The 22,394-nt window shown below is 39.0% G+C and overlaps 2 protein-coding genes across 2 annotated transcripts in view; both read left to right on the top strand.

The window, feature by feature from the left end:
• Nucleotides 1-22,394, top strand: part of LOC134538448 (protein expanded) — a 255,870-nt gene that overhangs the window by 166,447 nt on the left and 67,029 nt on the right. The window contains exons 2-3 of the mRNA XM_063379775.1: nucleotides 2,554-2,711; nucleotides 11,102-11,201. Of these exons, the coding sequence (XP_063235845.1) occupies nucleotides 2,592-2,711; nucleotides 11,102-11,201 (220 nt within the window). The 5' untranslated portion in view covers nucleotides 2,554-2,591. The remainder of the gene's footprint in view (nucleotides 1-2,553; nucleotides 2,712-11,101; nucleotides 11,202-22,394) is intronic.
• Nucleotides 1,610-2,584, top strand: LOC134538620 (uncharacterized). Its single transcript, XM_063380052.1, has one exon. It carries the CDS (start codon nucleotides 1,610-1,612, stop codon nucleotides 2,582-2,584), a length of 975 nt encoding a protein of 324 aa, XP_063236122.1.

Raw genomic sequence — 22,394 nt, 5'->3', positions numbered from 1 at the left:
GAACGCGGGGAGAAACAATGTAAAGAAAATTCGGTGTCAAGCTGTCGCGAGGCATCCCATGGTGTCTTGAAGCATTGGACGCGCCTTGTCCGAGTGTGTATGCGCCCAGCCTGACTTGTAGCATCAACGGTATACCCATTTCCCTTTGATTAAGAGATCCCTTTGAATAAGAGAGAAACATCCCTGCAGCACAAAACAACAGCCAATACTCAACCTACCATAACTAGAGACCGAAAAAATTCGCGAATTCATTTCGCGATAGGCTAAAATACAAATAGTTATACCTCAGTGCTGCCTCTGCTATTGGCTCACAACTCACCTGGATGACTCTGGGCCAATGAGAAACACCCAACCAAAGCTTTATCGAATCACAGGCTGCTACGCTGGGACGTCTCACAAGACAGCAGCCAATGGGTGGGTGACATTTGACCGGGTGTACGTAGAACTGTGGAGTTCATCCTAGAGGTCATTGAACCCGCGAATTTTTCCGGTCCCTAACCATAACCAATCCGCTTTAACTCCATGGTGCACAGCCAATGGGGAGTCAGCTTGTCTGCCATTGTCTGAGCAAGATGTAGTCCAAATACCCTCATTTTCCCAGCCCCTACTCAGTCCCTTTAGCAATGGCGTATGTCCAAAAGCTTACATCAAGTCATGCACTCCCATTGCACAAATCTTTCAAAGATAATACCCATTTCCGAATTGCCACTTGCAAAGCATCGTCTCGTTTGTCTACGAATACTGACTTCCACGTGACAAGAGCTGTTCATAGTACAACACGTAGCATGAAATTTCATTATTTATTGAAGTGAAAATTCTTTGACTGACGGGGCTAGTTAAATTTTCGAGTGTTACGAAAATTCCGATCGCATGAGGGTGGGGGAACTGGTAGAGGAGGAAACGGCAGGGGAGAGGTAAGAATTACGCAGCATGCTTGCATACATTCAAAACTTGCATACTTTCACACTTTGCATACTTGCGGAATAGCATAATTTAGTGCTCGCAAACTTGCATACATATATTGTTACATGCGTGCTAGGAGGCAGCACATCTCTCTTATCTACAGTACAGGTCTCCGCTCCGTAAGTGGCTATAAGCACACAGTAGGCATTGTAGAAAAATTTGGTCGTGTCGTGATCAGAAATAAATATTTCAGTACTTTTTTTTAAAAAAAGAATTCCTCTAGAATGTAGTTACCAAGAAATAGTTTTTTTTAAATACTAAAATAAAGGTATTGTTAATTCGTACAACACGTGGCTAAGGTTATTTTTGCACGTGTTTTCCATAATTTTTTTAAACCACGGAAAATATGATCGGATATTCAACTATTTGACTTCAGTTGGTTGTATCATGCTTATTATGAATGCAGGGAACGGTTGAACTACTGGAGGTACTGGGAGCACTGTGTAGTGGCCATACTTTTTTTTAAACCACGGGAAAGGTCATCCGATATTCAACTATTTGACTTTGGTTGTATCATGCTTGCGCTGTTAACACTGATGCAGGGGACGGTTGAACTATTGGAGGTACAGGGACAACACAAGAGCATCACTGCGAGCACTGTGTTGTGGTGATGCAGTGTGTCGTGGTGATGCAGTGTGTCGAGGCGATGCAGTGTGTCGTGGCGATGCAGTGTGTCGAGGTGATGCAGTGTGTCGTGGCGATGCAGTGTGTCGTGGCGATGCAGTGTGTCGTGGCGATGCAGTGTGTCGTGGAGATGCAGTGTGTCGTGGTGATGCAGTGTGTCGTGGCGATGCAGTGTGTCGTGGCGATGCAGTGTGGCGTGGTGATGCAGTGTGTCGTGGTGATGCAGTGTGTCGTGGCGATGCAGTGTGTCGTGGCGATGCAGTGTGTCGAGGTGATGCAGTGTGTCGAGGTGATGCAGTGTGTCGTGGTGATGCAGTGTGTCGTGGCGATGCAGTGTGTCGTGGCGATGCAGTGTGTCGTGGCGATGCAGTGTGTCGTGGCGATGCAGTGTGTCGTGGTGATGCAATGTGTCGTGGCGATGCAGTGTGTCGTGGCGATGCAGTGTGGCGTGGTGATGCAGTGTGTCGTGGTGATGCAGTGTGTCGTGGCGATGCAGTGTGTCGTGGCGATGCAGTGTGTCGTGGTGATGCAGTGTGTCGAGGTGATGCAGTGTGTCGAGGCGATGCAGTGTGTCGTGGTGATGCAGTGTGTCGTGGCGATGCAGTGTGTCGTGGCGATGCAGTGTGTCGTGGTGATGCAGTGTGTCGAGGCGATGCAGTGTGTCGAGGTGATGCAGTGTGTCGTGGCGATGCAGTGTGTCGTGGTGATGCAGTGTGTCGTGGCGATGCAGTGTGTCGTGGCGATGCAGTGTGTCGTGGCGATGCAGTGTGTCGTGGCGATGCAGTGTGTCGTGGCGATGCAGTGTGTCGTGGCGATGCAGTGTGTCGTGGCGATGCAGTGTGTCGAGGCGATGCAGTGTGTCGTGGCGATGCAGTGTGTCGTGGCGATGCAGTGTGTCGAGGCGATGCAGTGTGTCGTGGCGATGCAGTGTGTCGTGGTGATGCAGTGTGTGGTGCGCTGTTGCAGGCCGAGGACGCAGCTGCTAGTCGGGATGTAGTAGCAGCATGCGTAGTCGCACTGTGAGTGCTCCAGTGCTGACCATCACGACCCCGCTCCCGAGCTCCAGCAAGAAGTACGTGGCCGTCGAGCTGCTCACCAGGCAGGCGCTCTACTTCGTCGTCGAGGTGCGTGCGGGCTCCGGCGTCCTTTTCAAACACACACTAGCACTCACACTCTAGCCAGTGCCACGGCGGGCGTAGCTATGCTTCTTTCGATTTTTATTTTGTAATTTGTTTTCATTTGCTACACATTTACAAAGCATCTCTCCCGATCACGTCATCTCTCTATACACATGTTGCTCTATAAATATCACTATATTTCTATCTATAGCTCTCTGTCTATATATTTACAAAACATAAGACGAACACACAAACATTCATATAATCTATATTTTTATCTGTCCTTTTACATGTCACAGGTGTGACATAGGTACATAAAACAGCACGCGGGTATTCGATTGCAACTAAGTGTCAACATTTCAAAGGAATAGGTGAAGAACTTTAGGAAATTTAAGATTTTAGCTAACGAAAATTGACTTTTTTGATATAGACTAGTTGAAGTACCCCCGCGGTGCCCGGGATATACTCATAATGATGTAAGGAACATCACTACCGTGTTTCAAGCCTGTGGGACATTCACTTAAAAAACGGGAATTTTTTGATTTTAAAGTCCCATTGATTGCACAATCTCGGCGCACCAAGGCTACGCATCAGCAAAACCGGGAAGTCAATCTTCAGCTTCATTTTGTGCGAAGGCAGGTAACCCTAGGCAAGACGTGACGGACGCACCAAACGATAGCGCGTTACAAATTCGAGGCAACGCCATCTATTGACGAAGTTCTAAATTCAACTGTTATTAGTGGCTTCAGTTGCTAGCAGCCGCGAGCTTAACTAAGCGAATGGGCTTCTCCAAGAAGAATGATAGGAAGTTGCCAGACCTTGCTATATGACCGTGTGACGGACATAGAGAAATGACACAAACTCTCAACTTGTGCGTCTGTGACCTACCTCCTATGGTTTTCTACTATTAAACTTAATGTATCACTTAGTAGTATATAATAGTTCCTCCTGGCACAGTGTAAAGGGCGAGATGCGAGGTGCAGGTCAATGATCGACCGCCATATTATATTGTGACGTCACGGTGGCCATTTTGGTGTCAAATTTTCTCAAAGTTAGTAAATAATGATTCATTACCTCAAAATTCCTAGAAATTTATCTATTTCAAAGGATAGTTCCCGTTTTGAGGAAACATTTTCCGTTTTATTCCACAAAAATTTAACAATTCAAAATTTGGAATGGCGCTGAAGACTTTTGCTTCAGAAAAAAAGAAAATACAATATAAGCGGCTTAAGACTCCTAAAAGCAAGCCGCCTTAAGCTGCCGAGGTCATGCATGACCTTTACCTTGACCGTAAACTTGAAATTCTTTAATTTTTGACCAAAACGTTTTAAAAATTCCGAAAAAAAAATGTATTTTAAATGTTTAGTTCAATCCATTCCGGTCCTAAGTTCAATTCCCGGCGACGGTAAACATGTAATTTATCAATAAAAATTGTAAAAATATTCGTAATTACAATCTAAATAAAATTTTAGTTAAAATTTTGATGCATCACACTATCATCATCATTACTATCTAATTTTAAAAATTCAAAAAAAAAATATTTAAAAATTTTTAATCAAAAAATTATAAAAATGAATTGTGTTCGAACCCGACGAGATCATTCGATTATAAATGGCGGCAGATAATTCCACCACGGAAGCCAACATGAGACTGACCCCCACCACTAATGTCAAGGAACATATTACATCAGCTAGTATGACGTCATGGCAGCCATCTTGTTTTCGCCTGCTGGAGACCTCCATCTTTGATCGGACATATGGTTTTCGTCTGCTAGATGGCATTGACGCCATGTTAGTTTTATTTTTATCCGTTAGAGTGCAGTAATTATTTATTGCCAGGTAGTTTTCCATCCTGCTGCCATATTATTGCCATCTTGGAAATATATATTTTTTAAACTAGAAATTTGGGGGGGGGGGGGGGGAAATCAAAAAATCGTCAACACAAATTGCTTGTTAAAGTAATGATTGATTTGATAGCTTCGGTTCGATCCTTTTGTGATGCAAAAAAAATATCAAAAGAAAGTGACAAATTCGAAAAATAAAAACACCAGAAAATTACAAAGAAAAAATATTATTATGTAAATTCAACTGAACTACAGGAACACTTGCGAAAGTTAGCAATCTAATAAAGATTTAGTTCTACAGCGGCTTGAACTGATTTAATTCTCAGTTCCAATCTGTTTACTGCAGACCAGCTAGATCCTTTACTGACATAGTCTTGCTCTTCCCGACAGAGTTTATCGATACATACAGCTGTTAAAAGTCTCTTCCACTGTCCCTTGAAATAGTGAAATTTCTAGGAATTTTGAGGTAATGAATAATTATTAGGGACCGGAAAAATTCGCGGGTTCAATTCCCTGTAGGATGAACTCCATAGTTATACGTACACTCGGTCAAATGTCACCCACCCATTGACTGCTGTCTTGTGAGACGTCCTAAAGTAGCAGCCTGTGATTCGATAAACCTTTGGTTTGGTGTTTCTAATTGGCCCAGAGTCATCCAGGTGAGTTGTGAGCCAATAGCAGAGGCAGCACTGAGGTATAACTATTTGTATTTTAGCCTATCGCGAAATTAATTCGCGAATTTTTCCGGTCTCTAATAATTATTTACTAATTTTGAGGAAAATTGACACAAAATGGCCACCGTGACGTCACAATATAATATGGTGGTCGGCCATTGACCTGCAGCTCGCACCTCGCCCTGGACCTGCGCCAGGAGGAACTATTAGTTACTACTTTTTTTCATTCCCTTAGGAATGGAATTTCATATTAATATGTAGAGACCAGAAAATTTCGTGGGTTCACATCGCGTAATGCTAGACTCCAAACACACGTTGCTTCGCATTCCTTCTGTGATAGACTCACAGTTAATCTGAAGAATTCTGAGCCAATGGAAAACCTTCAACCAAAGAAGTATCGAATCGCAAGCATCCAAGATGACAGGTCTCACAAGTCTGTAGCCAATGAGCCGGTGGCGTTTACCCAAGTCTGTAAAGGATTGTAGAGTCTATCCTAGAGGTCATTTAAACCGCGAATTTTTTCCAGACCCCATTAACATGTAGTCTATATCACTCTCCGGCCCATTAGCTATCTGCATGCAAAAATCACGTATATCGGTTGCTTCGTTGCTGCGTGAAAGGACAACCAGACAATTACACTTTCTAATTTATAATATTAGTAGAGATGTTATCTTTGTTTGCATAGTTTAACTGATGATGTTATATATGTATCTAGGGACTGTTTAAATTCGCGGGTTGAATGACCCTCAGGATAGACTCTACAGTCCTGTTCACACCCACGCAAATTATATCTCTGTCATTGGCTTTCACACGTATCACCTGAGTTGCCTGTGATCTGTCATTTTGGTTGAGGGTTTCTAATACGGCCCAGAGACCCCCGGACGAACTATGTGCCAATTGCAGAAGCTTTACGAAGGTTTATGTGTTTGAATGATAGTTTATCGCGAAATGGGTACTGGCTCTTGATATCTGTTACTAGGAGGCTTGTGCTTGGATAATTTTTTTTTCCGTTGAGAGTTATTCATTGGCTCAAAGTCCTTCAAGTAAACTGTGGTCCAATACTAAAGCAGAAAAAGGTTAATCGCGTGTGGATTTCAACCTTTCGCAAATGAAACCGCGATTTGCTTCGGTCACTAGTAATTCGATACTTCTTTCGTTTAGGGTTATTCCTTGGCTCAGAGTCACTCAGACAAACTGTGGTATAATCACTGACACAGCATAGAGTCAAACGCCTTTGGATTCTAGCTTTTCGTGAAATTAAACCGTGAATTTTTCCTGTCTCTATCCATTGCTAGAGACCGGAAAAATTTGTGGATTCATTTCGTTTTGTGTTAGAAGCCAAACACACGTACATTCACATTGCTTCTGTGATTGGCTCACAGCTTATCTGAAGGATTCTGAGCCAATGGAAAACCTTCAACTAAAGAAGTATGGTATCTCAGGCATCCCAGTTGACAGGTCTCACAAGTCTGTAGCCAATGAGCAGGTGGCATTTGCTCGAGTATGTAGAGGAGTGTGGAGTCTATCCTAGAGGTCATTGAAACCGCGATATTTTCCAGTCCCTATCCGTTGCAGATTTACACTTGTCATAGAAAACACTCAAGATGGGCAACAAAAATGAGTACATCCAAATCCCATTAAGGAAACAAAACGGCAACAGTTTTAATAAACGGTGCCCTGCGCGCGGCTACAAACTGGTTTCAGCGCATTCTAGTGGACGTTTTGCAACCATCAATACAATCGTTACGGGAAAAAAATACTAGAGATAGCAGCACCATCGCACACAAATATAACAGCCTTCATAATTTTGTCAAGTACTTTTAAATTGCGATTATTTCTTCGCGTGACCATTAAAGTGTACAACATGTATTCCGGGATAGTTTCACTATCATAAATTTTCATTTGGTTTACGCAACACACGTGGTACGTCCCCCGATGATCACAGAAATGAATGTATACGAGTTAATGGTAAACTCAACTCAACTAAACAGGTTGCTCTGCGCATGCGTGGAATTTGGGCAACAGATCGGCAACAGTTAGGACACCAAAATCCTTTTCCTAAAAATGAGGGGCAGGCTGCGTCCTACCGTGGACTAGGAATATGGTTTGGGTACAGGTGTAGCATATTCAATACCGAGGGACCGGAAAAATTCGCGGATTCAATGACCTCTAGGATAGCCTCCATTATCCTCTGCACTTTTCAAGTAAACACGCGTGTTCATTGGTTACTAAATTGTGAGTCGTCTCCACTGGGTAGCTTTTGATTCGACACTTCTTTGGTCGATAGTCTCTCATTGGCCCAGAGAGCTCCAGTTAAACCGCGATCCAATAGCAGAACCAGCAGAATTATACACATGTTTTAATTTCAGCCTATCACGAAATAAATCCGCGAATTTTTCCGGTCTCTATCAATACCTAAATCCTTACATTTGTGTCTTGTAATACGGTCTACGAGCCAAATACCAACACCCACAAAACATCTGACCGAATTGTGTGCTACCAGGATGGGAAGTAAAATATGACGACAGCCGGAGATGTAATGATAGCGATTAGATTGCGAACGAGATAGCGGTGTTCATTCTGGTGCTTGATTCCAACGCTAATTTTTGCAGTACTTGAGCTAAAGGTCTTAAAATGAGAGAAACAGTGTTTAGTTACTCCAAAACCTTCTAGACTCGGCTTCACTGCCTTGTTGGATAGATTTTTTTCTTCTGATTCCTGATCTTTATGAAATAATTTTTCGAATATAGGTGTATGTAAACACGGAACATACCTCCCAGTTATAATACAAAAACGTTTACTTTCATGCTACTTCAGTGTTTGGGTCCAAGTTTATTTGATGGATCCTGAGATAATAATAAAAAACGTTTAAAAAAGAAGAATCGAATTACAGGCAATTCAATTAACAGGTGTTGCGAGTTAGTATTAAATGAGAAAGTGTTGTTACCCGAGTACATAGACAATTCTGGAGTCTACCCAAGAGGTCATTGAAACCGCTAATTTTTTTTTTTTCATTTCGTAGTGATTATGTATAGTAACGGGAAAAATTCTCTTTTACTGTAACCTCCAGTATAGACTCCGCATCCTCTACCTATTCGGACAAATACGACCAGCTCATTGGCTACTGACATGGACTTGTAGTCTAAGTTTACTTCTTTCTGATTTATACTTCTGTCGTGAAGGTGTTTAACTGGTTCAGTATCCTTCTAATCATTTGTGGATCTGTCACAGAAACAGGAAAAAAGTAAACGTGTTTGACATCAGCCTTATCACTAAATGAATTTACGGATTTTACCGGGCTCTAAATATTTCGTGATTATGCAGTAACATTTTTAGTATGAGTATTGACCTGTTTTTTTTTACATATACTTAGCAGATAAAGCTTAGATAGTATTTGGTGCTAACGTTACCGACAAAACGTCATTTGCAAAGCTAATACGTAGGGACAGGAAAAATTAACGGGTTCAATGACCTCTAGGATGAACTCCATAGTTCTACGTACACTCAGTCAAATGCCACCCACTCATTGGCTGCTGTCTTGTGAGACGTCCCAACGTAGCAGCCTGTGATTCGATAAAACTTTGGTTGGTTGTGTCTCATTGGCCCAGAGTCACCCAGGTGAGTTGTGAACCAATAGCAGAGGCAGCACTGAGGTATAACGATTTGTATTTTAGCCTATCGCGAAATGAATTCGTGAATTTTTCCTGTCTCTACTAATACGCACGTATCTGCAAAATATTTGGAGATGGGCTAGAATGTGTACCATTATATATTTGAACCGCGTTCTCGTAAGGACCTGTATAGGGTATTGCATGTTTCGCGTAAAAGTATCCGTTCGCTCAATAGACTGCAATATGTTATCTCTGCGATGGCGATTGTTTCCTTGTTATTAGTGCCCGTCTGTTTGGCCGGCCGTTAAGAACGCATTTGCTCCCACACTGGATGGCTGTGATTGGTGTGCTGACACCACAAATCTACCTGAAATAAAACCAACAAATCATGGAACACAGATAATGCCACAAAGCTATAACACACAGCTGGACTGGAAACCTTTTCGTGAAAAATATATGAACCCAATCATAAGTTTGACACGACCCGAAGTGCAATAAACAAATAACATTTTAAAAGTTCAAATGAACTTATCATATGCAATCTGGACCGAAAGTGCAATGTCGCAGCAGTCAATGGACAAAATGCATACACTTATTTTTGTACAATTGTGTAAATTCAATCCTAGTACCAGAAAAAACGTGATTTGTTTAGGTCTCTACTAAAAGGTAGGGACTCGAAAAATTTGCGTGTTGAATGCCCTTCAGGATAGACTCCACAGTCCTGTGCACACTCATGAAAATATATCACGGTCATTGTCTGCTGACATGTGAGAACGTATCAACTGGGTAGCTTGTAATTTTTCATTCTGTTGGTTGAGGGTTTCTGATTGGCCCAGAGACCTCCAGACGAACTGCAAGCCAATTTCAGAAGCAGCACAGTGTTAGATGTGTTTGAATTATAGCTTATCGCTACCTTTGAATATATATACTGTATATATATTCAAAGTCGCTACATTACTCCGCGAATTTTTCAGGTCTCTACTAATAGGTTAAAAAATCAGTAGTAGTTGCAAATAAACAAACGAAAATAACGCAAAAATGTAATAACTTAACATGGTGGTTCAGTTAAAAAAAATTGTGAGCGAGTTTCTCAATACTTATCAGAGATGTTTAACATCTAACCTCGGCAATGAGCAAATTACACGAGTTTTCATTTCGTAAATACACTTGTAATACGAAAATCGGACACGAATTTAAACGGAGAATTATTTAAAATAATGCCAAGCGTGATAAATATTCGCAAATTGTGATTTCAACTACATTTCTGTACGCTAATATTGACACTCTAAAGTTTCCTTTTGGCTTTACGAACTTTTGGTTCGCGCCGGCCGCCACAGATGGCAGCGCCGTTCCATTCACGGAATCACACCCCGCCAGATGCAGCATGCCGAGATCTGAGGGGTTGCACATGAAACTGCCTCAGGAAAATGCTCGAGCAACAAAAAGAAGAGCTTAAGTTGCTGGATGACAAAATTTCAGCTGTTAGCAAAAAATCACAGCAGTTGTAAATTTGCCTGAAATCAATAACATTTATTATTATTTTTGAAAAAACATTTACTGTGTGTGCAGTGTAATTGAGCAAAATATTGATTAACACATCTGTTTTGAGATAATTAAGTTTTTAACGTGTCGTGTACACTAGAATGTTTTTTTTAATTGACTTATGAGCTGTGGAGAGTAATCAACACTAAAAAAAATTATTAAGGTAGCATGATTCAATTTAAAAGTGTCTAGTGTATAACTTAAATGAATTCTTTTACTCTTATATTTATGCACCTTAAACTTTTTTTTATTGGCAAACTGTATAACCTTACAAGGATGCAGACATATGATTATTTTGATGTTATTCAAGTATTTGGATGGTTCCCGAAAAGGTGACTAAAATTTGGGAAAAGAGGTTACTTAAAGTCACTAAAAGTCACTAAACTGAATTATGAGTAGAGACCGGAAAAATTCGTGGATCATTAGGCGATAGGCTAGAATTCAAATACATATACCTCTTAGAAGATTTTGCTATTGGCTTACTGTTCATCTGGACGCATCTCAACCAATTATAAACCCTCAAGCAAAGAAGGATCGTATCACAGACAAACCAAATGAGACGACTTACAAGTCAGCAGCCAATGAATTTGCGTTATTAGCCCGAGTGTACAGTGGAAGGTCATCGAAACCGCGAATTTGTCCGGTCTCTAATTATGAGATCGTGGTGGACACCCTGGCGTCACGACGTGGCGAGTGAAGCGCGGGGCGTGGTGTGTTGTGTTGCAGGCCAAGTCCCGCTCCAGAGAACTGTACTCCGAGGCGTGCGCCCACCTCAGTAGCCAGGGCATGGTGGACTGCGAGCTGTTCGGGCTGACCGTGATCTCAGGTGAGCGCCGCCTGTCCTGATCGGGACACCTCCACGGCCATACCTGTATCGTATCCCTTCCTTATCTTTATATAATTTATAGGGACTGGAAAAATTAGTGGTTTCGATGACTGTCAGACTCCCCTTAAATGATTCGTGAAATGGGAAATTTCGCACTGTTTGTCATGGAAAAAAAAATTCATGAATGCAAAATAAGAAATAAAAACACAAACCCCTTGTTTCCTAGTGTCTTATATCAGCCTGTTTTCTGCCTGGTGGACGGAACAGACGCCTGACTACTGACTCGTGACACCTACTAACTGGGATGCTTGTGATTCGATACTTCTTACGTTGAGGATAATTAATTAGCTCACAATCATTCAGGCAAACTGTGTTCCAATCACTGAAGCGGCAATAAGTTACACGCACTTGGATTCTAGCATATCGCGAAATGAAACCGCGAATTTTTCCTGTCTATAATAATTTATAGAGACCTGAAAAATTCGCGGATTCATTTCGCGAAAGACTAGAATTCCAATATGTTTGCCTGTTTGCTGCTTGACTGATTGGGCCACAGTTTTATCTGAAAGACTCTGGGCCAATTAAAAATCTTCAGAAAAAGAAGTAACGAATCACGAGCATCCCAAATTGACCTACGCGTTACGTCACTTTTTTTTTTTTTTTACCCTTCAGAACGGTCGCGTAGAGACAGATTCTTTCACACATTTTTGAAAACTTTATTTTTTCTCAAAATTTCAAATGGCATGATAACTTAAATTTTTTTTTACCTTCACAAAATTGCTTCTGCTTGCTTTACAGGATTAGTGAATATTGTTTTTTTAACTCTAATTGAAAAGCTATGTGTGTGTGTGTGTATATATATATATATATATATATATATATATATATATATATATATATATATGGGTGTTTGCCAAAATAATGTACCTAAACTATGTATGGTTTGAAAAAAATATATTATATTTTTTACACCTGTAAAGATTCTTAAATATTCCCCTGGTTGCACCAAATTCAGTACAATAAGTGGTCAAGATCGATAAATTAAATTGAATTAATAAAACGTGAATAGAATTTTGGGGCTGTCCACGGAATGGACTCTACTGTCCACCGAGTGGACAAATTTAACCTTACCATTGATTTTGGTACTTTTTTTAGTGCGTGGTTATGTACACAGAGTCTCTACTTTTTGATAATTTTTCCAGTTGAAACTCGTAACATAGTTCTCTTTTTTTTTTTTTTTTTTTTTTTTTTTTTAAGATTTCTCAGTTTTAAAACTGTCTTTTATTTGGTCACGGATAACTTCAGCAAACAAAACTTTCTTTTTAACTTCTTCTGAATTAGTGTTGTTATTACTAACTTAAATACTTTTCCACTCTCTTCCTAGGGGTTAGAGTATCTGCAATAGGTTGTAATGAATCTCCTATTCTCTTTATTCTTTTTTTTGTATCTTTCAAGTTTTCTTCGTAGTCTCTCATTGTCCTCTTCCAACTTCCGTTTTTCTGCTTACATTTTATTCCTGTTTTTCCTTGAACGCTTTTTTCCACATTCAACTCTGCAAGTTGAGGGTACTACAGCATCTGAAATTTCTGGTGGTGTTTCAGGAGAATTAATCTTTAATTCTTCTTCAGTTTTTTTCTCTCTTTTCGTTGATGTCGTTTCCGGTCTATCCATTCTTTCCTGACTGATCGTTCATCCCTTTCACTCATATTCAAAATAATTTTTTTCCTTATGTGGTATCTTTCCCTTTCTTTAGCTTTTTCTTCTTTATACTTTCTTGGGTTGTTAATTAACCTTTCTCTAGCCTTTCTCATGCTGATCTTTTTCTGTTCCCTTCGTTTTTTGATCTTATCAGCGAAATTTGAAATTTCCTTTTTTATGGGAGCAATTATTCTGCAAGATAAACACAAAATCTATCAGAACGTTTATTGGGCTTGTAATGATAAAACATCTGAAAGAGTAAAATTAATGCCTTTTTTAATGAGGATAGACAGACCACAACCGTGCTGCATGAACATTTGTCAAAGCAGAAAATAGTCAATTCAGCAGATTGCAAGGTAAATTATTATTAACATTTAAGGTGGTATTACAAAATCATGTACCTGTGGCAATATTTAAATTGTCAAATATCTTTCTACACAAGTATACTGGATCTAATGAATGTAACAAACACAGTACTCAGTGCAGCTGTATGGTAATTTTCATAATTAATGTATACATTTCATCATATATATGTTATGGTCTGTTAATAAGCCTATGCTGCAATGTCAGCAGTTCTGGTACTCGAAATAGCACTAACACTTCCATACAGTTCTCATTAATTCAACTCTGGAAACATTTCACTACATGTACAATGATGTCCCCTCCGTAGCCTGTGAATTCCACGGAGGGGACATCTACGGAGGGGACAGAAACTGTACTTTTGTTTTCTGGTCCTTTAATTTTTAAGGTTAGAATATCACTGCATTTGTAAAATAAATTTATTTTACGTAGTACTTTTTATCTATTCATCTATTAGAAGTGACAGATATCATTTCTCACCTTCAAAAAGTTGTCCACAGAGTGGACTAAGCGATCTTGACCAACCGTTAAATCACATGGATCAACTAATGTAAGTACCAATAAATCACCAATAATCCACTTACGACTTGATAGAAAACAAGATAGATTCTTTTCCCTCCTTTTTTGTATGGTTCAGTGGCCAGTGCTGCACCCTGGAGGTTTATATTGAAACTATTTTGTATGTCCACACAAAGGTCCCATTTCCTGGGGACAATTAATAAACATAAATCTTACTTGAAAATTCAAACCTTTGCAGTCCAACAATTTTATGATTTCTTTTTTAATCTTTGGACATTACAATTTAAAGAATTAATTTTAAATAACATAAAATTATATTGTTGTGGATAATTAAAATGTTATCAAACTGTACTTGGGGACAGTCCACGGAGGGGACATTTAGCACTTTCTTGGTCTCGCATCTTAAATACAAAAACATTTATTTAAGAAATAATATAATAATAGTCTTCTATTACATTCAAGCATATATCTTATTGTAAAAATTACTATTAATACAAATGTATAATATTTTTAAGGCCTAGGGACATGCTTTAGGTACCTTATTTTGGCAAACACCCATTTATATATATATATGTATATATATATAATCAACAGCTGTGATAGTTTTTCTCGTCACTCCAGTAAAGTAGTTAAAACAAAAAAAATACCGCTATTCGGATGGCTTCGTTATACTTCGGTTGTCAATGTAGACTCCAATCGCCATATTAGAAATTATATAGGTATTGATATTCAAAATACACTGTTTTCTATGTGTGAGATTTTCTCTCATCACAACAGTAATGTTGTGGTACGAAAGACGATTGGTCTGAAAGGTTAATAAAAAAACTAGTGAATTAAAATCTCCCAAGTTGGCAACCCTTTTCGTTTATTTTTTACGGGGGATTCCCGATTGAATTGTTCGTATTTTGTTCTCCCAAGATGGCAACCCTTTTCTTTTATGTGCTCCAAGCACTCGACCGACTGTATGAAAATTGACAACTACGATGTTTCGGCGGAATATATAAACCCTGAAGATAGCTTGCAGGATCCAGCAGAACCTAATATGGCGTGGTATAGCGCTCACGTGTGTGAATGGGAATATTTCTTGGAAGTTATTAAATGCGCGGATGAATCCTGCTGTTCCCACTTGAGGAGTGCATTAAAATCTGTCTTTCCAGAAACTTTCCTGCCGCCACCCTGCCCAATCCTTCAAACCGCAAACAAGCTCGTGGTACCTAGTCAGATAGACAAAGGATCATGCAAGTTTTCGCCACTTCTTGTGAGGTTGTCTGTTGATCTGTCGCCTCCTCTAGAAGGGTTTAAGCAGATTCCTTACGATTTATTTTGCCCATCAGTACAATGCGACCTAAAGAACCGAGTATGTTCAACCTGTGGGGTTTATTTTACATCCCACAAGAGTGTGCAAATTCACAATCGTTACATGCATAATTTAACAACAAATATTGCATATATATAAGGAGCTTTCGTGCAAAACTCGACTTGTCGATCACCAGTAAAAATGTATGTTTCACATGTTTTGAGACCTTTTTTCTGAGGCGAAGAACACTACCATCTCACGACGATACAAAACCCAACATGTCCAAGCCATTTACAAGTGTGAAGTATGGGTTTTTGTGCAAAAAAAAGGGTCTCAAAACATGTGAAACATACATTTTTACTGGTGATGGACATGTCGAGTTTTGCACGTAAGCTCCTCATATATGTATGCGTTTTTTGAAGTTACAGATTGATTATTGAGATAAACATTTTGTGTTCGGATTTGAAAATAGTTTGACAAAATATTAGCATTCTGTAGCAAAACAGTTATTTATTTAACAGTAGACTTATAACTAGGGACCAGAAAAATTCGCGGGTTCAATGACCTCTAGGATGAACTCCATAGTTCTACGTACACTCGGTCAAATGCCACCCACCCATTGGCTGCTGTCTTGTGAGACGTTCCAGCGTAGCAGCCTGTGATTCGATAAAGCTTTGGTTGGGTGTTTCTCGTTGGCCCAGAGTCATCCAGGTGAGTTGTGAGCCAATAGTAGAGGCAGCACTGAGGTATAACTATTTTTATTTTAGCCTATCGCAAAATGAATTCGCGAATTTTTTCGGACTCAACTTATAACCAAATATGTAACTCACTGCACGATGTCCACAGTAAGACTGAGTGACTGAGGTTAGTGAACAAAAGTGTCCCCGTGGCGTGACCTTGGACAGTCGCGGTCCACTTGCAACCCATTCGCGACCCACTGGTTTTCAATACATTCAAGAGTTTTTATTTTCATATAGAGTACTCTTTACATGGTTTTGGTACAATACATATTGACACGCCAGCACTCTCTGCTCTTTTTTCAAAATTTGCATTTGTTAGATTATAGTTTTATAACGTGGATAGAAAGAAATAATAATATGATTTATTAGAAGGAAAATTAAAAAAAAAAAAAAACCTTCTTGTTGGGAACCGCTGCTTTAGAGGGCTCGTATGTCCACAACAGGGTGGTCAAAAACCAGCTTTACATGAAGTGTTTGCGTGGAGTTCACGCTTAGTATATTATTAGTATAGACAGGAAAAATTCGCGGTTTCATTTCGCGATAAGCTAGAATCCAAGTGCGAGTAACTATTGCCGCTTCAGTGATTGGAACACAGTTTGCCTGAAGGATTGTGAGCCAATTAATTATCCTCAACGTAAGAAGTATCGAATCACAAGCATCCCAGTTAGCAGGTGTCACGAGTCAGTAGCCAATTAGCTGGTGTAATTTTCCCGCCTACATAGAGGATCGTGGAGTCTATCCTAGAGGTCATCGAAACCACAAATTTTTCCAGTCCCTAATTATTAGGTATAGGAAACTGTTCTCTTTTGCTAAGGTCGCAGATTAAAAAAATATATATTTGTATGCAAGTATGCAAGTTTTCAAGTACGCGAGTGTGAAAGTATGCAAACATACAACTATGCGAGTGTAAGTATGCGAAGTGAAAGTATGCGAGCGTGCAAGTATGCTGCGTCATTTCTGCCTCTCCCCTGCCGTCTCCCCCTCTACCGGTTGCCCCACCACGCACCTAACTATTCCCCTCATGTGATAGGAATTTCCGTGACGCTCGAAAATTGTGGCCACCTCAACATAGAAGTTTCACTTCAGAAACCAATGTTTTTTTCTTCAAACCAGGTTTTTTTAAAACTTTTAAACCAGTTTTTTTTTAAATTATGTGTGTTATTTTGGTTTTCACCATGTTAAAATAAAAGCCATACAACATTCCGCTTTCTGCCACTCATGTTGAATCAGAAAAGTTATAACATCAAAGAACTGAAGTCCAGAAAATCTGCACATCTGACTGGGCCGTAACCATAGATAGGGTATTACCCCACGGGAGGAGAATTCTCCATAGAATGGGTGTTTCCCACAGAATAGGAATTTACTATTTAATATTTTTAATTTTGGAGTAGTATTAAGCTAGGTATGATTTACAACTTATTCGGATAATTTAAATGATAAGATCTTGATTAGTACATAATTTTTTGCTCCTGTAAATCACAAGAAACACTGATGACCAAACTTTTGTTGGTATTAGAGTATAATTTAACCTTTCAATTTAAAAATTAAAATATTCTATTTAAAATATATATTATTTATAAAGACCACTTGTTTTTATTTAAAAAAAAACACTTGATTTAAACCGTCTTTTAAATAATTGTGGTTTAAATCAGCCAACCCTTGTCGACAAAATCACAACAGTCGACAATCATAACTGACTCGGGGGTCAATGGCACTTTAGTGGTCTCCATCTATACCCAGTCTCATACTTAGATTGCAGCGTGTTTTAAATGAGAATTTACTGTTTCTATTCAATGTACGATATTAGCCGTTAGCGTTGTCCTTATTCTCGTCTGCTCTGTTGACAGATGTACACCATAGAGCACAAACGTTTTAGACACAACTTTGTAAATGCAAGGAATTTCTTTTCTTAAAAATGTAACTGAAATGTTGTATGTTGTAAAGTAAAATATGGTGTGAGAATTTTCTAAAAAATAATTTGCCTGTTGTACTTCATCACGAGCATCATTTTTGATAATAATCGTAATTTTTATATAAGGAGTGAGAATTGAAAAACGCCATCTTTCATTCAACTGTTTTTTTTTTTTTCAGAATTTTTTTATGTCATTTACAATTTTTTAAAGTTGCTATTTTGAGCATGGATATGAATTATTTTGTTGGACTACTACACATATATTCTCCTGTTAAAAAATATTTTTTGTTTAGTAATGAATTATTTTATATTGTCAGAAAGACCACAACTGTGATAATACGGTAGAGAGACCAAATCGCATCGATACACTCATAAGAAGAGGAGATGCTGCATAATAAATCAGCCAATAAGGGAAGAATATGAGTACATTATAAATAAGGCGGTGAATTTTAGCCCAACGCCAAATGAATCCGTGAATTTTTTACGGCCCCTCCATTAGTGGAGACCGGAGAAATACGCGGATCCACTTCGCGGTACGCTAAAATTCAAATGATTATATCTCTGTGCTGCTTCTGAGATTGGCCCACATCTAACTCGAAGACTCGTTGAGGGGAAGTATCGGATCCCATGTTACCCAGTTAAGATGTTTCACACGACAGCAGCCAATGGCGAGATAGCATTTGCCCGTGTAAGCAGAGGGTGTTGGAGTCTATCCTAGAGGTTACTGAACCCGCGAATGTTTCAGGTCCCTATCTATCAGTAGAGACTGGAAAAATTCGCGAATTCATTTCGCGATAGGCTAAAATACAAATCGTTATACCTCAGTGCTGCCTCTACTATTGTATTGGTTCACAACTCACCCGGGGGAATTTTGGGCCAATGAGAAACACTCAACCAAAGCTTTATCGAATCACAGGCTGCTACGCTGGAACGTCTCACAAGACAGCAGCCAATGAGTGGGTGGCATTTGACCGAGTGTACGTAGAACTATGGAGTTCATCTTAGAGGTCATTGAACCCGCGAATTTTTCCGGTCCCTATCTATCAGCAGTGACTGGAAATATTCGCGGGCTCAATGACCTCCAGGGTAGACTCCACAGTTCTGTATACACTTACAGAAATATCACATTCTCATTAGCTGCTCACTTGTGAGAACGTATCAACTGGGTAGCCTGTGATACGTCACTCTATTGTTTGAGGGTTTCTGATTGGCCCAGAGACTTCCAGAAGAACTGCGAGCCAATTGCTGGAGCAGCACAAAGTTTAGTAAGTTTGGATTCAGCCTATCGCGAAATGAAACCGCGAATTTTTCTGCTCTCTATCTGTTAGTGATCAGCGACGTGGAAAAGATGTATATGCATGCCCCCCCCCCCCCCCACATTCGATATACGTGGGGGGGGGGGGGTTGCAATTTTAATCGCGTGCTACATTATAAGTGCATGGTTATTTCTTACCTACACTCGTTTTATAATGTTATTTAACCAGAAAATACAGGGTATAATTATGGTTACTATTTTATTAGTCCAAAACTAAACTTTATTTATAAAATTATTTTACCTTGAAATAACCACAGCGAGTTTTTTATATTTATTTCACACACTAGGATCAAAATGAAGGTAGTTACAGAAAAGTTAAAATTAGGCCGGGCCTGGGCCGTGAACCCAGGGGTCCACCCAGCCCCACCCTTGTGGGTCCATGTGTATATGTGATTCACGTCTACTTTGCCACCCGATGTGGCTCTATTGACAAGGGATTTCACAACTAAGATCGCCGCCTGTCTACGTAGTTCCCAAGTGGTTTCATATTCCACGCTAACTAGTAATGTCGATGCTGTCGGTAGATAAGGAACGTGGCCCAAGTCATTGGTCCTTTTGCAGGAAACTGAACGGACGCGAAAAGTCCTGCAATATATATATATATATATATATATATATATATATATATATATATATATATATACACACGTGTATATATATATATATATGTATATACACACGTGTATATATATATATATATATACACACGTATATATACGTATATATGTGTGTGTGTTGAAACATCTTAGCTTAGCTCTTGGTAGGGACTGGAAAAATTCGCGGTTTCAATGACCTCCAGGATGGACTCCACAATCCTCTACATACTCGGGCAAATGCCACCTGCTCATTGGCTACTGACTTGTGAGACCTGTGAACTGGGATGCTTGTGATACCATGCTTCTTTGGTTGAAGGTTTTCCATTGGTTCAGAATCCTTCAGATAAGCTGTGAGCCAATCACAGAAGCAACGTGAATGCACGTATATTTGGATTCTAACGTGAAACGAAATGAATCCACGAATTTTTTCCGGTCTCTAGTCATTATATAGGTACATTGCAATGGTACGAATTGCGACCTTGAAAATAAAATGTTCGCTAAGTTTCAGGGGAGCTCTTTCCAACACAAGCTGTAGCTCTGTTGGAAGCGGAGGGAAAGTGCAACGACCATATATCATAAAGACCGGAAACTCAACGCTGTTTTTCTGTACCTACAAACAATCGCCGATTACGCTGCCATCTATGAATCTACAAATGAAATACCGTGATCGAAAGTGCGTTAACGATATAAATCGATATGTATAATACAAATCGATTAGCAACGTGTTTCGAGCTATCGAACTGGCTATTTTCCGTCGTATAATAATAATATTAATAATAATAATAGCCTTTTGAATTTGTTTCATAATCTTATTTGCAGGATGCTCGATACAATTTCAATGTGCTGAAAGTGATCCTGTGTTAAAAAAACTGTTCATTTTTTTTTTTAAATTTAAACTTTTGACTAAATGAGATCTGCTAATTAAAATTCTCCTTAGTTATCACAGACACGATCAGGTGGTAACTCAATTCTTTCAAGTCACGTTTGGGCACTACATTTTTCTTTTTCAAATGGAAAATCATTAAAAACCCATTTAACCTAGCGGGATGAATAAACAAAAAGAGTCAAAGTTACAAACATAACCCAAGAAAAAAAAAAGGAACATGAATATAACATTTGATGATTTCACAATTTAAATAAACTAAAAAACTAAGTTTTGTGTACATAGTGCATCTCACACAACTATGTAAACCATAATATGGCAAGGTTGAAACAACACTAAAAAGGCTATTTTTAAAGTTCAATACATCCATCCTTCACTGTCCACAGAATTTTGTTCTTTCGACTCAAGTAGCGACTTGAGTGGTGCAGTACGCTGGGGAATCGGTGGCGGGAGAATGGGGAGGAGATACCTAGGCATGCACAAGTGTTCCATTGGGCCATAAGTTTTGAAAGTGGGAAATCGATGCCACATATTGCATCCGGCAACCAGCATCAATGAAGGCAATATTCAGGCTGTATGTTTGGTCCACTGAAAGAGGCATTAGGAGGGTAATGATTTGAAGACAATGCTGCAGTCAAACAGTACATGTGCAGTTGGCTGCTGGAGCACCAGTCTTCTTTTCATGAAGGGATCAAAAATGGGAGGGGGGAGGAAGTATATATGCTTAAGGAAACTATGTAGAAAAAAAAGGCATTCCACTTGTAGTTTTCGTATATCACCAATAAATCTGTATAAAAATATTCCGGTTTATATTTGAATGACCCTATTATCTAATTCACTTTTAAGAATAATATTGTATATTGTTGCATTCAAAATTTACATTAAAAAAATGACATTGTGACTTACAAAAAGTCAACAGTAAATACAATATTAAAGTTTACTAGTCAAGCCTTGAAATTTTGAGTTAAAATTCAGCATGAATTATTTTTGTGTTAAGTCTAAACCTTTAGACCTCATAAATCATAAATATTTTCTTCAAAAGTTGTTATTTCAAGATCAAAAGTAAAGTAAAAGACCTAGTAATTGTATCTCACTTACACAACTTTAAAGTGTACAAATAAAATCATATATAGTTCTCAGAATGAGTTTCCTTGGCCCACTCGTGTTTCAAGTATACCAGCTTTCTCACATTACACAAGGTAGCACACCACACTTTTCTGATGGTTCATAAATTTTTGTGAAGGAAAATAGTATAAATAATGCTGTAAAGACCTAATATAATTTCTGGTTTGAAGCTAACTACTGCTAAATAAATCTAAAACCAACTGTATAGCTCTTAGAAACATATGTACTATGGAGTAGATGAAAGAATTGGACTGAGGATACCTTCTTTCTCTTCACCCACAAGATGAAACAATTTATATTTAAACACAATGTGGGTAAATGTTCCGCACAGCGTATCCAAGCCTATCCCTTGATCCTAATGGCATGATCCTGAATATATTGATCCTGTGGTACATGATGCTTGCTGTTTTAATTTAGTACATAGAAAGATCCTGGATACAATAATGGGGTGATGTAACAATGAATTCTGATGGTATTATCACATCAAATAAAAATCTGAAAGTAATTTTTTTTTTACTTCCTAAAATTATTTTTATTGTAATATTTTTGTTATGTCCAGGATCTTTGATGTACTAAATTAAGACAGCAAGCATCATGTACCACAGGATCAATCATACAGGATCAAGGCTTAAACTTGAGTACGTGATAAGGAACAATTACCCACGTATAACAAGAAGATACCAAAATTTAATTATAACTGAACAAAAAAATAAGATGCAGTAAAGGAATGCTAAGGGTAATGGAAAGT

Source organism: Bacillus rossius, chromosome 13 (genome assembly GCF_032445375.1).
Source record: "Bacillus rossius redtenbacheri isolate Brsri chromosome 13, Brsri_v3, whole genome shotgun sequence".
Lineage (NCBI taxonomy): Eukaryota > Metazoa > Arthropoda > Insecta > Phasmatodea > Bacillidae > Bacillus > Bacillus rossius.
Note: the sequence above shows the minus strand (reverse complement) of the source record. Positions and strands in the feature narration are given on the sequence as shown.

What these genes read in the sequence shown, in the direction of transcription:
- LOC134538620 (XM_063380052.1), top strand. Translation starts at nt 1,610, where the DNA reads ATGCAGTGTGTCGTGGCGATGCAGTGTGTCGAGGTGATGCAGTGTGTC.